The 22,520-nt window shown below is 36.8% G+C and overlaps 1 protein-coding gene across 7 annotated transcripts in view; it reads left to right on the plus strand.

The window, feature by feature from the left end:
- The window catches only part of Eya4 (EYA transcriptional coactivator and phosphatase 4), a 286,279-nt gene that overhangs the window by 26,141 nt on the left and 237,618 nt on the right, over positions 1-22,520 (plus strand). For all 7 annotated transcript variants that reach the window (XM_023714196.1, XM_023714198.1, XM_023714199.1 and 4 more), the window contains one exon: positions 4,646-4,744. In XM_023714196.1, coding sequence (XP_023569964.1) covers positions 4,712-4,744 — 33 coding nt within the window. In that variant the 5' untranslated portion in view covers positions 4,646-4,711. The remainder of the gene's footprint in view (positions 1-4,645; positions 4,745-22,520) is intronic.

Genomic DNA, 22,520 nt, shown 5'->3' on the forward strand with positions numbered 1-22,520 from the left:
CTCATAAAACAACATGAGGTTACTGTTATTCCTTAATTTTATATCTTTGTTGTAAGGTAATACTTTTCTTACTTAATCTAAAGAGGGTTCTTATCCTTTTCTCATATGTTTGTGAAAGCTAAATGTTAAAGGATTTAACATAACCACTATTACTAAATTATGATGTAAAATAATACTGTGTCTCCAATTAACCTAGGTAGTTTTACTTGGTTCAATAATATAAAATTACTGGACTCATAACATTTTGGTACCTTAGTGAGTTTGGCAAAGAATGAAATTCATGTTATTGTTAAAACTAAAGCTAAAAGACAATTGGTCTAAATGTCAACCAACTATAACGTGAAGTATTATGTTGTAACATAGCACATTGATGCAAATCACTCCCCAACTGCAACACTAAACGGATTTTGATGGCTTACAAACAAACAAGAATAGTTTTTACTTCATACTCTAGGCTCCAAAATCTTTTCTGAAACCTTAATTTTCCTCAAGGTAGCTAAAGTGTACTGAAGCAGTGAACCTTCAGAAAACTTACAACGTTTTCTTGATAAACAGTACTTTCAATTTAATTCTTACATCATTTTTGAAAATATTGCAATTAAATTTTGATCACATTTTAACATAATTTCAGTGTAATACTTGTACATGTTTCAAGTGAGTTGTGTCCCTAAAAGATGCTTTCAATCCTTATCTTTTTTTTTGTATTTTAGGGAAGGGTCTACAGAGTGTTCAAGTTCTCACTACTAGATTGGCCTTGTAATGATCTGCCTGTTTACAGCCTCCCAAGAGCTGGAATTACAGGCATGCACCACCACGCCCAGTCTCAATGGCTGTCTCAGAGCACCCTGGGGGTGGAGCCAGCACAGCAGGCCTGGGAATCCAACCCTTGGCTCCTGTTCCTGCTTGCAGGCACTTTAATCTGCTGAGCTATTTGGCCGACCCTTCAAATTGTATCCTATACTTATAAGTATAATTTAATTTGTAAAAAGACTCATCACATTAGAACAAGGACTTCCTGGGTTAACATGGGCCCTAATTCATGACTAGTTTACCTAATAGAGGAGGAAATTTGGACAGGGACAGGCTGGAGAAAGCCACCAAAGAAGGTCACATGAAGAGCGAGGTCAGAATTGTGCCCCTTGAGGATGAGGAAGAGATCGAGAGCGTCAGAGATTTCCAGTGATCACCAAAGGCCAGAAAGCACAAAGAAAGATTTAAGGAGCATAGACAGAGAGGAACAGGAGAGGAAGGAGCTGTAGCAATCTGTGTAAGCAGGAGGGTTTGGACAGTTGTACTGTGGATTTCTGCTGGTCTGTGGGAAGAAGCAGTTGATGCTTAATTTGTTTATTTTCTTTTTTTCTTTTTTTCTCCTTTTAAATTTTATATATTTTTTTCCTTTTTCCAATTTTGAATGCATAGATCTGGTAATCTGACCAACTAATTTGAAGACAACCCTGTGCAATGCAAAAACTACTGTCAAATTCATAGTATTTTGTTCAGTGAAATTCTTTATCACTTGTAATTTTTTGTTTTTATTATCATTTTGTATTCTCTTTAAAAAGAAAAAGTAAGGAACATAGACTTATGCCTTGATGTAGGACCTCTACTTTCTTACACCATGCCAGTATGAGTGTGTATTCCATTAACCCACCCAGCTTGTGGTTGTTATAGTAATTTTACGAAACAAATCCAACATATTATGTTTTTAAATGGTAGGTTTCAAGTCATCCATGCCAACAGGCATCAATAATAATTTTATTAAAAGTTTATGTTATTTTTAAGTTAAGTGAACAGGAAATTATCTGGTAGATAATATTCAATATTGAATTTTATTAACATTTAAAATAGTCTCTTTAATAAGTAGCATTTCCATGAATGTTTCTATTTTTATTGAGAGGATACAAAGTGAAAAGTGAAATGGAGCAAACCATGTACCTAAAAATAGGGACAAAACAGATTTTTGTGGAAATAGTCATGTATTTGAGATACAGTGTCAAAGCTATAATTACCTAGTTTATTCATTTTTTTATGACACCATAATGAATACCATTATTACACTTCATTCAATTGACATTTATTGAACACCTACAATTTTCAGGCACTGAGATAAAGGCTATAGGTTACTCTCAACAAAAGGTGTCCATTATCTTCCCTTTAAGAAATTATTCTGCCTTTAAAATTTAAACTTAGAAGAACCCTTTATTAGTACAAGTTTGCAATACATGGTAACTACTTTTGTGGTGAGGCCACTTGGAATTCTACCTAGAAGTTCATTTTCACCATATGCTACAGTTTTAACTGATCCTGTAGCATTAGATGGTCTTACGTGTGCATTATCCTTGTATTGTAATGGAATCGATATGATTTTATTAATTTTACTGCCAATATAAATCATCTACCTGAGAGGATGGAAGAAGGTCACATTGGATGGACAGGTGTGCAGGCAGGTCAATCTCAGGTGGACAAGTGGCTTCTACTGACTATGGCGCACACTGTATCCCAAGCCAGTGTTGGTGTCTGGGCCTGCGTGGAGTGTGAAGGACCAAGGATTGGCTCTGGAATTCTATTAGGACAGGAGGAATAAGCTAGGGAGGAGAAGGAACTAGGACTAGAGTGAGAAACCTGGACGTCTGGATGACTGAGAGGAACAAGGTGAAGGTGCGAGCTAAGAGGGTGGAAGGTGGAACTTTTCTACCATCATTTCTCAGCACTCTCCTATAGAGTTATATTCTTTAGTATACTTCATAATATGCTTTATACCACCTTCACCTATTTTATATGTCTTTTAAAATAGTATTTCTTTTCAAATTGTTGGATTTCTAGTTTTGAAATATTTTAAATCACTCTCATTGAGACCATGCACATTACATATATCATATAATCATTTTTGGACCTATCTGCTAATGAAAAACAACATTATTGAAGTTGTGTCTCTGTGTTTCTAGAAGCATAGAATATTTTAGAATTGACATTTATATTTTCCTTGTAATTTTAAAGCATTTTGCATAATAATGATAAAGATAACAGGCTTAGTTTAGAAACATTGTGAAGCACAACACAAAAGATCATGTCTACCAGGTTGTCCTAAGGAATAGGGATATGGCTGTATGTAGCCCTCAGTGAAACATTTGCTGCACTGATAGTAAACTTCACTGATAGCCTCTTGTTTCTCTACAAAATATTTTTCCAGTTAAATTATAATTTTCAAAATGTTGCCGTCATTATTCCTTGAAATGTGGCTTTAATAATTTACTTCTATGTCTGCTCTTCAGAAGATCATCTTTTATTCTTTTTTCTTTTAGCTTCCTTTTCTTTTTCAAATTAATATTTGAAGGACTAGGAATGGATGATTATTGTAAATTATATTAATTTGTGTGTTTGAATGGTTTGTGGTTACTGACAGTAACATTGTAGGGTAACTATGTTTCTATATTTGAATTATAATAGCTGCTGATATGCTAAGGATGTTAGCCTGTTGTATTTGATTTTTGTGAAAGAAGGTTTTTTTTGCAAGATTTTTGTGAGCTTTTTAATTTTTTTCTACTTTGGAAGTCAAGTACTTCATTTTATTATTAAACCTTCATTACACTGTAAGGTATTATTTTCCAAACTTCAATATACCTTAGATTTCTTTTAGCAAATACGGTTGAAAATTATCCAGCTAATCTGTTTTTTAAAAATTAATTTTATTGAGAAACAAATAGCAATGAGACAGTTTCAAAACCGATTACTAGGACAGTTTCAATAATTAATACACTGCATATTGTGGTTTTCATAGTGGTTATTCATAGTACAAGATGCAGATGTGATATCCTGTCCAAACACTATTAGTACAAATCTTTCTTCTCATTGAATTAAGAGAGAATTGTGCTTTTGAATTTTGAGAGCGTATGTGTGGGAGGATTGGGAAGGCTACGTGGCTATTTTTTGTCCTTCTACTTGTAAAATCCTACTCTATCTGGGAATTTAAAATTTATACTGCCTTTTCTTAGACTTTGTTTTCATTTTAATCTTACTGGAAACTGTAATATGTATTGTGTCTTGGATGGTTATCTGATTACCTCGCTAGCTTACTGACCAAGTTTCTTCCCCGTATTTATTTATTATACTCTTTTTTTTTAGTCTTATTTTCACTCTCTTTAAAAAAATTAACATTCACTGTCTTTTTAAGCATTTTTAAGTCATTCTTAGAGATGAACATGCCCATCTGGTAACTGAGACACATTTTCCTGTTATGAATCTGTTACACTAAAACACACACTGCATTTCCTGAGTTTATATTATGTACTTTTAAAAGTAAATGATTAATGAAGGTTTTTTATTTTTAAGTTATCAATTGTTTAATGATAGTCTTCTTTTAGCAAATGAAGTTCTAATTATTTATTGTAGATTGTGCCTGTAAAGCTGTTTTCAGATATTTTTGTTGATCTGCAAGATTATTGAGTCGGTATCATAATAATCATGCTATTATTTGCAAGATTATTTTTGTATCAGCTACAGAGATAATATTAGTGAATTTTGTTCTTCAAAAAATTCTACAAATCACCAACAGACCCACTAAATCTTATTATGTTTTGGTAATTTTACAAATGAATGAAAAGATAACCCTCTCCTTCTCCCCCTTATTCCCATCTTTTGATTTTAGAGATTCCATTTGTAAGTGAAGGAAGCTGCTTCTACTTGGGAGTGGCAGGAAAAGTGAGAAAACCACATGGAAGACTCCCAGGATTTAAATGAACAATCAGTAAGTCTGAATCCAACCTCTGTTTTGTTAAAAAAAAAATACAAGTCGTGATATAACTACTCAAAACCATACTTATGATGAGTATTTTGTAAACAGTGTTTTTTTGTGAATATATTTTTGTTGCTTTTTGAATACTAAGGCTATAAAACTGACCACTGGAGAGTTATGCTGTTTCTGTTTAATGATGACATCACCTTTTCATGTCTCCCTTGATTTTCTACCTTGGAAAGCCAGTGGAAGAAAGATGAGGGTGTTGAAATCATGCTGTGTATTTTAGACGGTCTGAACTTTTATGTACTTCCTTTGCAATGTTTTGTTCCAGCTATATTGGATAGTATACATGTCATTGGCCATCAGAAGCATAAGAGGAGAAAGTATATAATTAGCATGCTTCTTGCTCATTTCAAGGATGAAAACCACAGTTCTCAATGGTATTCCTGATCTTACTAGGTTTATTGCCAGTGTTCTGATTATCCTTTGAGGATTCTGATTTCCTAAGAGTAAGGCTTTATATAGTCTTCCCATCTCATTAGTAGTTTGTTGTGACACTAGCATTTTACTGTGAGCGACTAGGAGGGAGGATTTCTCCAAAATCCTGAAGACTACCCCCAAGGTGTCTGCATGCAGGTAGTGATATCATAGGGAAGAAGACCTGCACTTAGCAAGAGCATGTTCTGCAGACTGATGTTGTTCTTTATCAACTTATAAGATCATGATTAAGCTTAAAGTCTAAATTTTCCTTCAAGCAACTGAGAAAAAAACACTTCTATGTAATAACATCATTTGAGGAAAGATAAGCGAGAGGAATGTCTGCTTTGGTGTTTACCTAGCATTCTAAAGTGATTTCATTTGTTTTCTAGCAGACATTTTAGTAGTGATTGCCATATCTTTAATTTAGACAGACAAGATCATAGCTTAGTTTCATTATATATTATTATTAATATCATATAACTTCATTACAGGAAAAATGTAACAAATAATTACACTGCTACAAAACTATTGAATTATCAAATTAGAGATACAATTATTGAAAATAGTATCACTTTTTAGAAAAGTAGACAAAAATGACAAGGAGGAGGCATGGGTTCCATAACTTTTTGCAAGATGCTGTCTATTGAATTTAAATATCACAGCATAAATTCCTAAAAAATGGATGCTACTCAGCCTGATTGCTTTTTTTCTCCCCCACACACTGCCATTTTGGGGTCTTGCTGGAATCAGAGCTTTATGTGTGACCATTACCTGGAGTAAGGAAAAGATGATTGCTTTCATAAGAAGAGTACTGTTGATCTGTATTTAAAATGTGCACTCACACATTCATGTGTGTGTGTGTGTGTGTGTGTGTATTTGGTGACCAACTCCAACTTGTCCCTGTTTACCAGAGACAGGGTTTTCCAGGGACATACAATTCAAGCACTAAACCAGACAGAGACCTAATAAAGAGAATGGCAAATGCCATTAGCATGTGTGTATATGTAAGAAAGAAATTTTGTTTTCAGTGCAGTTGAAGTTAAAGAGAGCACGTTTTTCTATTTTAATGTAAGTGAGGTATTATCTAAGATGCTTCATAGCATCTTTTAGAAATTAATATCTGGGACTTGGAAATAATGTATATACAATAATTCTGATGTCCTTCCAATGATGTTTTAAGGTTGCTGCTTTTAAAAAATATATTTTCTTAAAGTGTCCAGTGATGCTAATGTGCAGCCAGGTTTGAGGACCAAAAATGTAGAGTGCCCTTCCAGGCTTCTCAGCTCACCCCTATTTGCTAAATTTAGATTTAGAACATGAAGACCAAACTGTTCAACCCACAAATGTTCACAGGGACACTCAGAGCCGCTAAGTGATTTGCCCATGTTGACATGACTGGCTGGTGGCAGAGTTGGGACTTCATACTGGTCTTCTGACTCCAAGTCCAAAGCGCTCTTAATAACTCCAAAATGCCTGATCTTTTTGGGTTGTCTTATTGTGCTATTCAGCCCTACAGAAATATAAAAAAAACTTTTTTTGCGTAAAAATTATTTCTAATTGAATGAAGTCTTTGAATGACTTTGAATTTTGAAAAGTAGGATAAAGAAGGATAGAATTAAAATAAAATGAATAGTAAGATGTAAGGGAATATACTGACATCATAGTTATTTTACTTTAAGAAGAATTTTTCTCTGGGAACAGATTTAGCAATAAGCATTTATGCCATGTGCATACTCCATTCTGCATTTTCCATACCTTCTTCCCATCCTCACCAAATCTTTGCAGTGTAATTCCAGAAGCTGCTGTTTTACACATGAGAAAATTATGATCTAACCAAGGTCCAACAGTTGTTTGGCACCAGGGATTAGAATTGAACCCATTTTTCTCTGGCCCCAAAACTTATACTGCATTTTGTTTGATACACCATAATGTGGGCTTAAGCTGTAAACCTACAGCATGTACATAGCTTATACCTATTCAGAATTTAAGTTCTTCTTCATCTTCATGGTGGGGAGAAAAATAAAAAGATGTCACCTGAATTGCTTACACGATCCTTGCTTGGGCTTTTGACGTATGGTCCTATTACAGATACCTTCAAGGTTAAAGAGAATATATTTAGTAGTTTAATATTCAATACTATTTCATTTCCTTCTGGAAATACTTGCCTGGAAGACAAGATCTTTCTCGCTCTGCTTGTACATCTCAGTGAGGACCATCAGCAGCTATGGAACAGATTACATCTGAAAATAGGTGGTTATTTTCCTTTCTTCCATCTACCATCCTCCATTCTTCTTGCTCCTAAATTTATTATTTTGTAAACAGCTCAGGTTTATTATTTTGGATCCTTATTTTAACTCTCAACTGCCTTATTCTGCTTTATGTTGCTTCTAGGGTTGGTTTTCAAAAATAAACATGAGATCACGTCCCTGCTGGCCTTTTTTGTCCTTCCTGGGCCCTTTCCTATCCTTAGGAGAAGACCATATGTGTGGTTAAGCACAAAAGGCTTAACGCCTGCTTATTTATTTCTTCACCCTTATTTCTGGTGTCTGACACTTCTCTGAATCTCCCAGGTCCCCTGAGATGGTTGTGGAACTTCTTCCCCCATGGACCTCTTTCCCACCAGAGCAGCCTGTCGTTCTGGAAGATTCAATTTCAGTTTTGCTTCTGAAGAACCTTCCTGAGCTTTGCCTTGGTTCCACCCCAGCTGGCCATGATGGGAGGCCATGCTGGCATCCAGTGTGCTGTCACGACCTTTTGGCATTTACCTCTGACCCAGCACTCACCCCTCACATCTGAAACCTGAGCTGTTTGCTCGCTTGTCTCTCCACCAGATTATAAACTCCTTAAGAATAATGGCAGATCCTCTTCATTTTATACCCTTCCTTCTTAGCACACTTCTTGCTGATGTTCAATAAATGTCCTCTTCTGATGATTTTTACGTACTTTGGTGAGGTCTAGAAATGAATGGCTAATGAATGAGGTTAATGAATTGGCTACATATTTTACAAAGCAAAAAATATTCTCAGGATATGTTATGTTTTTATGAGTTCATATTTGATTTACTGTGAGAAAAAAACTGTGTTGAAGTCTAATGTTAGATCAACCACAGTTAGCTCTTAATTTTTTTCCCCAATATGTATGGCTGTTACTTTTTTGCATGGCTTTTATGAGACAAGCAACTAAAAATAAGAATTAATTATCATAAATAGTTTAACATTTTACCAGACAGTTCAACATTGGAGCTTCTAACTATATAGAATCAGGTTAAATTATAGACACTTACACATTACTATTATTAATTCTAAAAGTGTAATTCTTGTTAATGGAAATGTCCATAAATCTCAGTCATACATAACAATGTCTTTCTTGTATTATAGAATACTTTATCTTCTGTATTCAAATAAATGGTGTAATATATACTATGTTACATATTTGTCATAGCCTTATACATTGTGATGTTTTCCACTTCTCTCTTGGTGGAGTTGAGTATTACCATAGGCTTTTTCTCTTCTGATTCATTCAGATCAAATTGAGGCAGAATGTATAGCCTAAATTTATGATCAGGTTGGAAGATTTGGAAAGAAAAATTGCTTATTAATTTTAAGTAGCATGTGTTAAAAATGAAAAGTTAGTGGATACTAGATAAATGAAATAAAATGGATTTGTTATAATTTGCAGTAGATTTTTTTTACTAAATGATATATATGAAGGGCCTGGATATTTTTTTTTTCAATAATGTTAATGTGTAGTTGACTTATATTTTTGATGGTGTGTTTCAGTACATAAATTTATTAGTATCTTTTGATGCATGCTATATATATATATTTTTTTTTGAAATCCATGTACTTGTAGATCTAGATAGTGCTAAGCACATTAATTTAATATCTGTCAAAATTCTAGAGTAACTTTTATAAATTAATCTCACTTCTATTGCTTTCTCTTAGACTGTCACATGAATGAATATTACTCAGTTTTCTATTTGAGGAGATTCTCTGGAATTTGGTCGTAGCCTCTAGCTCACGTTGCTCTGTAACCTTTTGGACAGATTTCGATCCATTGCATAAAAAGGGACACACCATTGAACCTGTCATCCAGACAGAACTTGGCAATCACCAGTTTCTTCCAGTGTTTAAGCAGCATGCCAGACTATAATTATTTGTAAAAATTTTGCATTTCTATAACATTTTAACACAAAAGAATGAAAAGCTGATTATTATTATTATTATTATTATTATTATTATTATTATTATTATTTTGGCCATCCTAAATCAATTTGATCAGCACACTTTTTTGTTAGGTATTTAGTACAGGGTGTACAGGGTCTCCCTACACAGATCAGACTTGTAGTGAACCTCCTGTTTTTCAGCCTCCCAAGATTACAGGCGCACACCACTACACTCAGTCTCAGTGACCTTCTTAGTGTGCCCTGAGGCAGCAGGGCTAGCACAGCACACCGGGGATCGAACCCTGGTTCCTGAGTCTGCCTAAGCAGGCACTTTAATCTGCTGAGCTATCTGGCTGGCCCTGGGCTCTTCTTATTTGGCTTAATCAAGAAGGAGGAGATTATTCTTTTTTCCTATCTTACTGAATTTCAGTTCAGTTGAAATTTGTATTGAGAGTGATCTTTTTCTTAATGGTTTAACTAGAATTTTCCCAAGCTTTCTTCACCTTCTTCACTTCTCCCCTACGCCTGAAAGGTCACATGTAAAGCAAATGGTCCTTCTCTGGGTAACACCTCCACATGGCCTCCCTATTTTCTTAGTCACTGAAAAGCAGGCGATGTAAGTAGCTCCAAAGGAGGAAACTCTCTGGAACTTTAATCTACAATAGAGACTCCAGAGAACCCTGTGACACTGCCTTCTGTACTTGCTTCAGAAATGGAGTGAGTGAACATAATGCAACTTTTGCTGTAAGGTATGCAACAAATGGAAACATCAATGTAAGAGCTAACATTTGCTGGTTGGCACCTTACTGAGTGCTTTCCATGATTCTTCTCATTTAACTTCACAATGGATCCTCATAACAGGTTCTATTGTAATCCCAATCTAAAGAAGACTTCACCAAAGCCAAGTTTACGTGTCTTGTTGAAGTTCTTGACATCTAGAGAGCTATTCTGGCAGCATGTGAACTCGCGTAGTCCAATGCCAGAATCCAAGCTGGTGAACAAACCATCTCACCTGCTTGGATTAGCTTAAATGGTTTTCAGGCCCTGTAATACATTTAGTATTTTAAAGTAAGCATTAAGCTTGACTTGTTCTCTGTTTATTTAATTGAAGATTAAAGGTTTTAAATATCATGAGCCATGGTGAGAAATGTAAATTATTCCACTATGATTACTCATCAACTGCACAGTCTTCACTACTAAATATTTTACAATGCAATCATAAGATAACGATGTATGGGCCCTGAATGAAAATTCATCGAATTTAATTAAATAAATATTTCAGGATTACATGCTATCTTTCAGGAACTTTGCTCAACTAAGGTTGAAAAGATAAATATAATAGAATTTCCACCCTTTCTCAAATTTGTACCTAGCATAGGATTATCTATTATATCATATTCTATTTTAAAATGAGATATGAATATACTAATTCTTTCAATGAATTGTGGCAGAGCACTGCTGTTTTTGAAGCAGTCACAGATGTTGGGAATAATTGATAGACAAAATAGACAAATACTACTGTTCTCATGGATCTTACAGTTTAGCGGGGTGGATGAGCAGTAAACAAATGCAGTGTGTTGGGTGGTAATAATACCCAGGACTAGAAGTATGAAGAATGGTGTAAATAGGAAGCATCTCGAGGTAGGTTGGGTAAGTGGGGGACAGCTCCAAATTGGAGGGAGTGGTTAGGAAAATCTTATTGGGCAAGTGTCATGCAGAAATCCAAAAGGGGTGAAAGAGAGTCATGTGGCTATCTGGAACCAGTATTCCAGTTAGAGAAATGGTGACCAAGAAGTGAGATAACAGTGTGTCTACTATGTCCCATGAATAGTAAGGAGGCCAGTGCTGATGGCAAATGGTAGACAGAACAAAGCAAAGATGAGGCCACAAAAATAGTCTGCATGGAATGTGGACAGTCTTCCAGGGCATTCTAAGAACTTTGGTGTTTTCTTCTGAGGGGCAGAGAAAGCTGTTATTCTTGAGAAATGGGAAAATAGATGTAAAGTCACATTTTCTAAAAGATATACAGCAGAGAAAGCTACTAAAACAGCCAGCACTCTCGCAGGACGCATTCAAAGTGCTGAAAGTGCGTTGCTGGTGAGAATCATGCTAAGTGCTTAAAGGGGTCTTGTGACAAGTTTTTAAAAGATTTTATTATGATAAGAGTGTAAACTATAGATTGTCAGTATCTAGACTGAAAACTGGACAAAGTAGCAGTGCAGGTGGTAAGATGTGATTGGTTGCAGGATCCTTTGAAGATGGAAATAAGATGACTTTATGATGTGCTCAGTTGTGAGAGACAAGAAGGAGTTAGAGATGACTTCTGGGTCTTTTTCTTTCTCTTGAGCAGCAGGCAGGATAGAATCAACATTTACTGAGATGGAGTGACTTGAGGGGAGAAGATTGCCTTCCATTAACTCCCTTCTATTGTCCTGTTCTGTGGTGCATTATGGTATACTTCTCCTTCTTGTGTTTAGCTAGGGCCACGTAACAAGTTTCATTCGTTACCCACAAAGCACAGGGTATGAGGATCATTTCCAGGCTCAGTTGGTGAGAAGCCCCTGTGCAACTTTTGGCCACCATTTTCTCCTGGAACAATGAATAAGGACAAGGTAGCAGCATAGATGGGAGAGCCCTGAGATTGGAGAAGACCACGTCGCTGAAGCACTGCTCGAAAGCAGGACTCTCGGGACAGTGCTAATGAACTAAGCCTGCAGAGACATGTGATTTTTTACCTGATGCTGGATTTTGTGACTGTGCTAGCGAGTCAGCTGTAGCCATCTGGAACCTAAGGCTATAGATTGGACTTGAAGAACAAATGTGAGAGTTATCATTGTACCATTTAAAGAAAAGATATTGGTTGAGATTACCAAAAGAGTAAGAATAGATGGATAAAATTAAAAAGATTAAGAATTTGGACACTTCTTATTTAGAGATAAAGGAGATCACAGTTTCTATCTTACTACCATGGCACCCATAAGCATTAAGAACCATGTCCTAAGTATACAATATGCTGGAATTCTTTGATGTGCTTTCTCCCACACTTTTCAAAAACCATGTATCTAAGTACTGATTGTTAAGTTCTCTACTATCAGGGCCAAAAAAAAAAAAAAAAAAAGCCAGCAGACTGAGTCACCTTTTGCTTCTTTGAGATTTGCATCAAAATAACACAAGCCATAAAATATTTAGAATTAAATACTTCAGGTAGCCAACAAATACCGTTTCCACTTTGGTATACATCTAGAAAAGTCTAGGAAAGACCTGATGCACACCAGTTTTTCCAACTCAGCACCACTGACACTTTAGGTTGGCTAGTTACTTTTGTGTGTTTGGCGGTGGTGTTGGGCAGGGGGTGGCTGCCCTATGGAGTACGATGTTCTGCAGCATCTTCGATATCTACCCACTAGATGTCAGTAGTACCCCCTTCCTTTTTTGTGACTATCAAAAATGTTGTGAAATCTCATCAAGTGATGTCTGCAGGAGAAGGGGTGGCAAGACCAACTGATCTACACTACAATTGCTTTCAGTGAAAAAAATCATATATATATATCTATATATATAGATATATATAGATATAGATATAGATATATAGATATATCTATATATATATATTCATACTCGTTGCAAAATATTTGAAGAGCTTATGCAAACGTGTAATATACTCTAATAAATTATCAAGAGAACTAGAATAAAAAGACACAGACATAATACAGAATTTAAGCAAGAAAGTAAAATAGTAACGTTACAACAATAATAAATAGAAACATAAGTTCTGCGCTACCAGTGGGCAAAAGTTGTTCAAGAAAGGATCATAGGTATGTGTGTTGTCACACCTTCACTGGGCCTTGAAAACGGAAATGAATTTACCTCAATGAAAGAGGTGAAGCTGCATATACATCTCTGAATGCAACATGAGAACAAGCATGACGCTGGCCACCCAGGGTCATGAACACACCTGGAAGTTTATGTGTGAACTCAAAATAACCTCAGCTAGGGAATCCAACTTTTTGCCTAAAAGACAAGACAGTGAGTATTGTTTAATTTTTTTGTCCATAGAATCTGTGTGCCAATTATTTACCTCTTCTGTTGAAATGTGAAAATAGCCACAGGCAATGAATGATAATACACATGGCTGTTTTCTAATAAAACTGTTTACAGAAACAGGTGACAAGACATTGGCCATACCTTGCCAATCATAGTAGAGTGACAATGGAAGGCAGACAAAAGGTAAAGCATCATTGGAAAGAAATTGAAGATAAAGCTTTGCTGAAGTAAAAAACTGAACATGCTTAATAAGAAAGGTGAGGGTGGGAGTAGGGAAGGAAAATGGTTATTGTGGAGATCCAAGCTTAAGAAATGCCATAAATACATTTGGGACAGAAGTTGGACATGTTTGAATTTAGGATTTTAGGGAACCTATCAAACTAGCAATTGGTGTGGCTCACCTGGGCCATGGGGTCATGAGCCACGACCTCGGGGAGCACCATTACAGTTTCCTGGAGGGATGCTTGAAAGAGGAAAAGTTGTCTATGGAAAGGGCAGAAGGACAAGGATGAGGGCAGGAGGCAACCTACTGTATGAAATGGCAGAGAACGATGGCCCAAGAGAACTGGGAAGAGGTAGTGAAGGAAATGAAACCACCACAACGGTGCTTCTTCAGAGCCACAGATCGTGATAACTCTCCAGAGGATGCACCACAGTGTGCTTTAATTAAGATGGCAAGCAGAGAGGGACTGAGACTGAGGCTATTTTATTTGTTGATTGGAAGGGTATCACTGGCACTTCAGGACAAAGTCCCGTGAGAACTGTTGCAAGAAAAGACATTCCAGAGATTCAATGCAAGGATGATAATAAGAAAGTAAAAGAAAGAAGGAAATAGAACAGTGATTCAATGGAGTATTTTTGCTGAAAAAAAGGGGTACTTGTGCATGGTTGTGGACAATGCTTGAGAAGGAATACATGCATAATATACTCAGGTTGGTCATTATTGTTGCAGAAGAGACAGTGGGGCTCAGTAGAGAAGAGAAAGAAGATAACATGATGGGGCAGAGTGGCAGTTCCTGGTTCTGGAGATGTGTATCCTTGACCATTCCTACAATATTTATTTTGATAGCTTTTGTTTCTTTTTTCAAGCACTTCAGAAGCCAAGTACATTTGTTCACACAAGGTCAGGAAGGGCCTGTAAGCAGGGGAGCATCAAGGTCTGAAGTACTAAAAAAGTTGCAGCAGCCATTGTTTCAAAAGACATAGGTTTTGTAACCCAGTTGTGTCCTAAATTTACTGATCAAGGAGATTATGGGGCCACAGAGGAAAGTGATCGATGATGTAGAGTGTGCCTAAGGAGAGTCACATGGACAGAAAACATTCTCTCAGGCTTTCACAGAGAGCAAATTGGTCAAGCAATGGCTGTTACTCATCCACATGGCTGACACTGACAAAGGATCTACAAACTGCTATACATTGTTCAGGGTAAATCCTGAGTGAATTTGACTGACCTTGTCAGATATAAAAGCTACATTGTTTGTTATATAGGTCTTCCTTTATCTTGTATCTGTATATACAAAATAGTTAGGATAGATATCCAGCTACTTTCTCTTAATTCAATGAGAAGAAAGATTTGTACTAATAGTGTTTGGTCAGGATATCATGTCTGCATCTTGTACTATGAATAACCACTAAGAAGACAACAATATGCAATGTATTAATTATTGAAACTGTCCTACTAATTGGTTTTGAAACTGTCTCATTGCTATTTGTTTCTCAATAAAATTAATAAAAAAAAGATGTAGGTTGCATCCTGGAACCTGGTACATAAACTGACACATTCGCAGATTTCTTTTAGAAAAGTGTGTCTCCTTGACGATAATTTAAGATTGCACATTTGCTTTGGAAATTTACCTATTTTGCATCGCAACTACCAGGATAAAGAAAGAGAACACCACTTCTGTTGTTAATGAAAACACTTCTCATGATTACTGAGAGGAACTACTTGCTCTATTTTCTTTAAACTTCAACATCACCAACAAAAAGAAGAAGCTATCGATTATAGATAGGATTGGGTCAAACTTGCCAGTAGGGCTAAGTTGAATTTGTTCGATAATGACTTAAGATATGCTTGTCTCAAAGTATTTGAAAGTTGTTTCATAACTTCTTGGATTAAGGATTATTGATTATTCAGCTTTTTAGGAGGCGATTACCATTGTAAGGGTTAATGTGTTAAAAAATTCATTGCTGCATAGGTCCTGCTTTACTTTGGTCTTAACCATCCAGCAGAAAAGTATAAAAACGATATATAAGAAGTAAAGCCATGCTGTTATGTTGAGCTATAGGGGACTCAGGTCAACAATTTCTGACATTGCCAGTCAAGTGGAAGACCCAGTACTATTATGGGCTACTGGACTCTTTTAGAATACTTTGTCCATTTTGTATCTGTGTATTCAAAGTGGTTAGGATTGATATATGGTTACATTCTCTTAATGAATAGAGGGATTTGTTCTAATGATGTTTGTAAATAGGATATCATGTCCGCATCTTGTACAGCAATTAACCACTAGGAAGAATGTATGTAATGTATTAATTATTGAAACTGTCCTACCAATTTGATTTGAAACTGTCTCATTGCTATTTGTTTATCAATAAAATTATGGAAAATAAATAAATAAAATGTTCTTTGAAAAATAAAAAAAAATTCATGTTAGCTCTCTTGGCAGAGGCTAGGATAGCAAAGTAGAAAAGGATCGCAAACAAGAAAAATAAACAAACTAGAGCTTAAAAGAAAGAACAAATACTGCCTACCTTGCTGTGCTGTCATTATTTTACCTAAACTACAGTGCATGACACATGTGGACAGCAGATTACAGCTGGAATCTGAGCTCCAGGTGCCGCAAGCCAATGCTTAGGTAATGCTTGTTGTATGCCTTGGGTGCCCAAGTGTTATAAATACTTGTAAACATAGTGTACTGAGTATATCAACTCATTTATTGCCTATAACAAGTCACTGAAGTACTTTCTGCTTGTTTCTAGATGAGAGGTTACCCAGTTAGTGAGTGGGTAAGCAGGACCTTCACCCAGGAAATCTGGCTCCAGAGTTGGCGATCTTACCTACTACGCAAGTCAGTTGGGAAAATGCTGTTTATTTTTCAGTCCTCCACCCTGGCTTATGCCTTCCAATAAATTTTAGTTTTTATATGTAAGAAAAAATTTGAACTGTGTTAATGTTTTGCATATTAGCATCTTCTTTGACTCACAGACCTGTCATAACAGGTCTGTGTGAAAGGGATAAACTGAGGACAATATACAATAAATAGTTTAGTTTTCATCCTGCTGATTTAGAAAAAGAGCTTAGGCTAGATGTGGAGTCTGTAATGGTTTTTCTGCTGTAGCACCTTTGGGAAGACTCAGACGCCCTAATTTCTTACACTAAAAGCCGTGCTGACTCGTGTCTTTTTCTTCTTTCCATGCTTGGTGCAGAGGGTGGAGGACTCCGGGTATAGGTGGCAGAAGCAGATTTCACTGTTCCAATCCCTTATTTGACACCTAGCAAATGGAGACTCAGAGTCCCCATGCTTCTTACCAGTACTAGTGTATTAACAGTAGCACTGTACATTATTTGCCTGACTTCACCAAAATCAGTGCTAAAATATGAACACATACTTCCACACAGCATTCGCTGATATGTCAAAGTTAAAGTCAGGTCCCTGAGAATGGCATTGAATTATTGCCTAACTTACATGTTGACAAAATAATTGCTACTAAATTTGGCAGGTCGGGGTCATTTAGATAAGCTCCAGCAAAGGTGTGAAGCACTTTATTTTACTTGTTTGTTTTTCTCCTAGTTATTATTTACTGCTCAGTCAGCATTAGCAGAAAAAAATAATTTGGCAGCTAAAATACTCTAGTATAGGATTTCAAAGGACCTTATTAGAGAGAGATGTAATTTCATCCTCTGGGTCTTTTATATAACAGAGTGCATATTTGGGTTACTTCATTTTGACCCGGAATTAAACAATGGATTTAAGCTGTGAGCAGGAAGTTAAATTATTTACTCAATGAAGACTTAAAAGTGCACTATGGTTGTTTTTCAAATTGCTAAGGGTGTTTTTATGCTTTGTATCTTGATAGCCTTCCTTTAGCTAACCTCACACTGGAGTTGTTCCGGTGATTCTGCTTGTGTTCATAGTCTGCATTTTATAAATCTTACCAAAGGTATACGTTTTGTTAACTACCATGTGTGATCAGTGACTTTTAAGTGATTATTTTGGGAAAAGGAATATGAACCTTGGATATTTCTGAATTACATATGATCATAGTTTATTTATAGTAGTGAAAATAAGAAGTGGATGTCTCAACAGTATATCCTATCACATACTGATAGTAAGGAAAGAAAGAGTGAAGGCACACAAATTCAAAATCCAGAGGCTCTGCAGTTGTGGTATTGGGAGCATTTGTCCTAAGATGGAAAGGACAATGACAGGGTGCGATGCTTCCTTCCATTTGCCTTTTCTTAGACGTGGTCACCTCTGATGGCTCTCCCCAGGACTGACTGCTCCCCTGTTTCCAGCGCTCTGTGATTTGCATATTATAATTCTCTCTGATTCGTGTTTGGGAGGATTGTTTCTGTACTCCTTGTGAGACTTTGGGCTTCTTATTTACTTTCCATGAAGTCAAGTTTTCATTGGCTGCAATCCCAGTTAGCCTGATTTTGTTTCCCCTCTTTTTGTTTGTTTGCTTAATATCTTAGATGTTGAAAGTTATTCAGAATTAAAAGACTTGCATGTTATCCTAGGAATATAATTTATGAGGGAAAGCCTTGTGAGAAATTAAAAGAAGTGTTTAAATGTTTTTGTTAATTAGCCGGTTATGCACGGCTAAGGGGCTTTTCTAGAGTGTTTGTCTGCTGGACATCAACACAAATCAGTCCCCGGCACCCTTCTTTTCCAGTGTTTCAGTTCATTCGTGAATTTCACGTCACTTGTGGACAATTCACATAATAGCTTACATGTGTTGAATTGTGCCTCATTTTGAATAACACAGTGGAATCTCTCATCCTTCCTCCTGCTCACGCCTGGCGCAGTCGTCTTTTTCTCCCCCATCTTCATGCTGTGCATGCCATTGCACCTCAGTCACTTAGTCGCCCTCACTGTCCTCAGAAAGCTCCCGTTGGAGTAGCTGCTAAGGCAGCCTAAGGCTCCGTCACCCATCAGGCCTGTCGTTCACCTCACCTTGTCTCACTGCAGCAGCGTTGTCACATCTCCTGTAGCCAACACAGGAGAAGGATGAGCACCATACAGGACGCTTTGCTCCCCCTTTATCCTCCCTTCCCTTTTCTCTTCTTTCTCCCTCTCCCCTCCTTTCTCTCTTTCATTCCATTCTGTTTCTCTCCTCTCCCTTTCCTCTCCCATTTCCTTCGGTTCTGTGTCGGGGTCTCACTGTATTGGCCGAAGGGGCCTGAACGGCCAAGCTCCCGTGCTCCTTCTGTTTCACCTACCCAAGCAGCAGGGCTACAGGTGTACAGCATTGCAGCTCATTCTAATAGACATTTTGAGAAAGACAAAAACTACATTCAAACCATTTTTGTTATAGCATATCATTGCTTTTGTATTTTTAGTGTTAATCTCTTACTGTCTCTACTGTATAAATTCTGCCCTAATGGTATATGTATAGAGAAAAGCATCATGTGTATAGGGTTGATTTCCACCTGTGGTTTCATGCATTCACCATAAATAGGTCTTGGAAAGTATTCTCTGCAGCTAAGGGTGGGCTGCTACACGTGGCACTTCCTGGAATGTTACCTACTTACCTTTTGGATGATTCAGATACATTCCATTATGTACACAGATATATCAAGAATCATCAATGATAGGTTCTGATCACGTGTACTTATGTTAGAATGTTGAAGCAATTTACTTATCTTCAGGGGAGTAAATTTTACACCAAATGTGTCTGGTCGAATAAATTCAATATTTTAATGTTAGACTAATTTTACCTTTTAGTTTATTTTATTGTTTTTTTTTGTGCATGTTGTTTCAATTGTACTTATAGTATTTGTATTCTAAAAATGTTTAATATCAAATAGCATGAGCATGAGGGTGTTAACCGGAAACCTTCAGGATATTGGTATTCATTATATAAACACAAATTCAGCGTTGACATTGTTTGCTGCAGAAATTGTTTGCTGTTGGAATCCATCAGAGTCAACGCATCAATCTCCATATGAGGAAGTGGGGGGAAATATACATGGAGCACCTTGTTTCTGTATTTCTGGGGAAACAGAAAGTAAAGAATGGATAGAAATGAACACATTTTGTGTTCATATTTTATAGACTTTAAAGCATCATTCAATGACATCTTTTGACTTAGGAAGCTGGGTGCATCTGAACACTCTGCCCACCTCCCAGACTCCCAGAAATTTATTTTTTTTAGTCTTTTGCTAGAATCCTTGCATGTGTAAGCTTGAAGAAACCAAAGAGCCTGTACAGTTCAGTGTCATGTTATGTGAGATTATGTGAGGATCTAATGTGAGCGCAGTGGGACACAGGAAAGAGCTTGAAGCCCACGTTCCCAAGTCACAGTTCGCGCAACTTCACTGTTCACCAGCCTTTACCTGGTGAGGTCTCGTCCTTGCTCTGTTTCTGTGTTTTTTTTTTTTTTTTTCTTCCTCTACATCTTCCCTTCTGGGCATTCTCAGTTTTTCTCTGTTATCAAGATCCCCTAAAAATCAGCTCTGTTTTGGTTATGCCTTCACTATCTGCCTGTGCCCCAAAGCTCTGTCTTTTTTCACCCCCCCCCCAAAAAAAAATCCAGGGCTGGCCAGATAGCTCAGCAGACTAAAGCACCTGCTTAGGTTCAATCCCCGGCAGGCCTTCTCCTGGGGCGCATTAGGCAGTGATTGAGACTGGGCGTGGTGGCTCCCACTTGTAATCCCAACACTTGGGAGGCTGAAAGCAGGAGGATCACTACGAGTCTGGATCTACACAGTGAGACCCTGAATGCCCTGTGGACTCTGTACTAAATACAAAAACAAAAAAAAAACAAAAACAAAACAAAACAAAAAAAAAACCAAGAGAGAGAGAGAGAGAAATCCATGAAAACTCATCACCTTTAAAAAAAATGGGACATATAACCTACACCTACTACCTTTTTCCTTCTAATGTAATTGACCCGTAAATATGTAGTTACTTAATATGGTATAATAATCCAGATATCAACATACATTTGATTAATTTATTTTCTGTTTTTATATGTGGAAATACTTGTGAAGTAGAAAAAGTTTCTGCTATCATTAATGGCTCACATAGACGTGGTGAATGAGTAGTACAGTTATACTTAATGAAAGAGAAGAGAAAACTACATTATATTTTAGCAGAAGTGCTATCCAGTGGCCAGGAAAACTCTTGGAACACCATCTCACCAACTGGGACTCCATGTCATGCTGTTATGCTGTCCTGTCCACTCTGAGCTGCTCCACTCCCTGAGCCCCTAAAGTCTCATAGAACTTGATCCTTGTACAACACAACTTTCTCTATACTGTTCTATCAGGTGAGTTTTGATTATGCCTGTCATTACTTTCATCATCTAAAAGCCCAGAAAGTCTCTTTTCTCTGGTAAACTGTCTTAAAGTGGGCTAGTCACAGGAGGCTTATCCTCACAAGTGGTTTATATGTACTTGAATTAATTACCTAGGACACAAGCTATGTTTTAGTCAATTGAGTAAAGTGAAAAAGAAAAGATATTCCTATCAAGGATGTAGAGGCAGGAAAATGACAAGTCTGAGGCCAGGTGGGAAACTTAGCAAGAACTTGTCTCAAAATAAAATAAAAGGACAGGTAATGTAACTCATTGCTCCCTAGATTCAGTCCCCAGTACTGAAAACAAAGAGGTCAATCCTAAAAATGACTACTATTGCACTGGTTAGACATTTCTTAACTTTTCTGTTATCTGAGTAGCCTAGAATATTGTATTTCTTCTTTTTTGGTATTATTAGACTGACCAAATATAAACATTTTTTAAAAATTGGATATTGGGTCTCACTACGCAACTCAGACTCATAGAGATCCTTCTATTTCAACCATCCCAGCACTAGGATTCCAGGCTGATTTTGGTGGCCGGCACAGTGGCATGGCATGTGGTACTGGGGATCCAACTAGGGTCTATGTGTTTGCCAGGCAGGTACTTAGACTGCTGAACTGTCTCCCCAGCCCCATTTATTCTTATATAAGGCAATAAGTATAATTCTAAGTATATGTAAAGTTTCATATATTTAGTTTTTCTTTCTTTCTTTTTTTCTTTCTTTTTTTTTGGGGGGTGGGGAGAGGGAACTGGGGATTGATTATAGACCCTTGTGCTTGCCAGGGAAGCTCTTATTCCACTGAGGCATCTTCCCAGCCCCTGTTTAGTTTTTCATGGTATCACAGTTAATACTGTGAGTTGCAATGGGAAACTTGTTTGTGACTAATACATTTTTTTTCATCAAATTATGCAAAATTTCGAAAGGTGTCTACATTTCAAAATGATTCTTCATGTGTTCAGCTTCAGAATTATACTCTTTGTCTACTCATATGTACAGATTTTCCTCTAATGTGTTCGTAACTTGAACTGCTGACTAATGCTAGAACTCTGATCCAGTCAGGAACAAGGGTGTTCAAAGCTGCATTTGAGGAATGTAAGGTAGCCTTGTGGGGACAAGCTGTCTGTTCACCGAGCAGAGAAACTGAACTGGAAAGAACTCTCTGCATTGCTCAGAGACTATTAAAGAGGTAGATAGAGTGAGAAGCTAGCTCTAAAAATAATTTTAAAAGACACATTCTTTTATTGAGTATTATTCACCACAATACATGTATTTTTCATATATATTAAATATATGTAGACATACTATTTTCTCCTTGTAGAAATTACAATTGTGGCGTTTACATTTTTTAATGGGATGAGCCAGTGGCATCTCAGTGGTGCTAAGATTTTGCCTGATTCACATTGAAATTTGCAAAGAGGGGATCTGGCTTGTAGCTATCATGAATAAATGATAGCTACAAGCCAGATCCCCTCTTTGCAAATTTCAAGATTAATTGAATCCTGTACTGGGTACTGTTACAGATACTGAAAATACTGCAGTGGGAAAAGACACCCAGTTTCAATTCTCTCTCT

The sequence above is a fragment of the Octodon degus genome, unplaced genomic scaffold (genome assembly GCF_000260255.1).
Source record: "Octodon degus isolate 3935 unplaced genomic scaffold, OctDeg1.0 scaffold00034, whole genome shotgun sequence".
NCBI lineage: Eukaryota > Metazoa > Chordata > Mammalia > Rodentia > Octodontidae > Octodon > Octodon degus.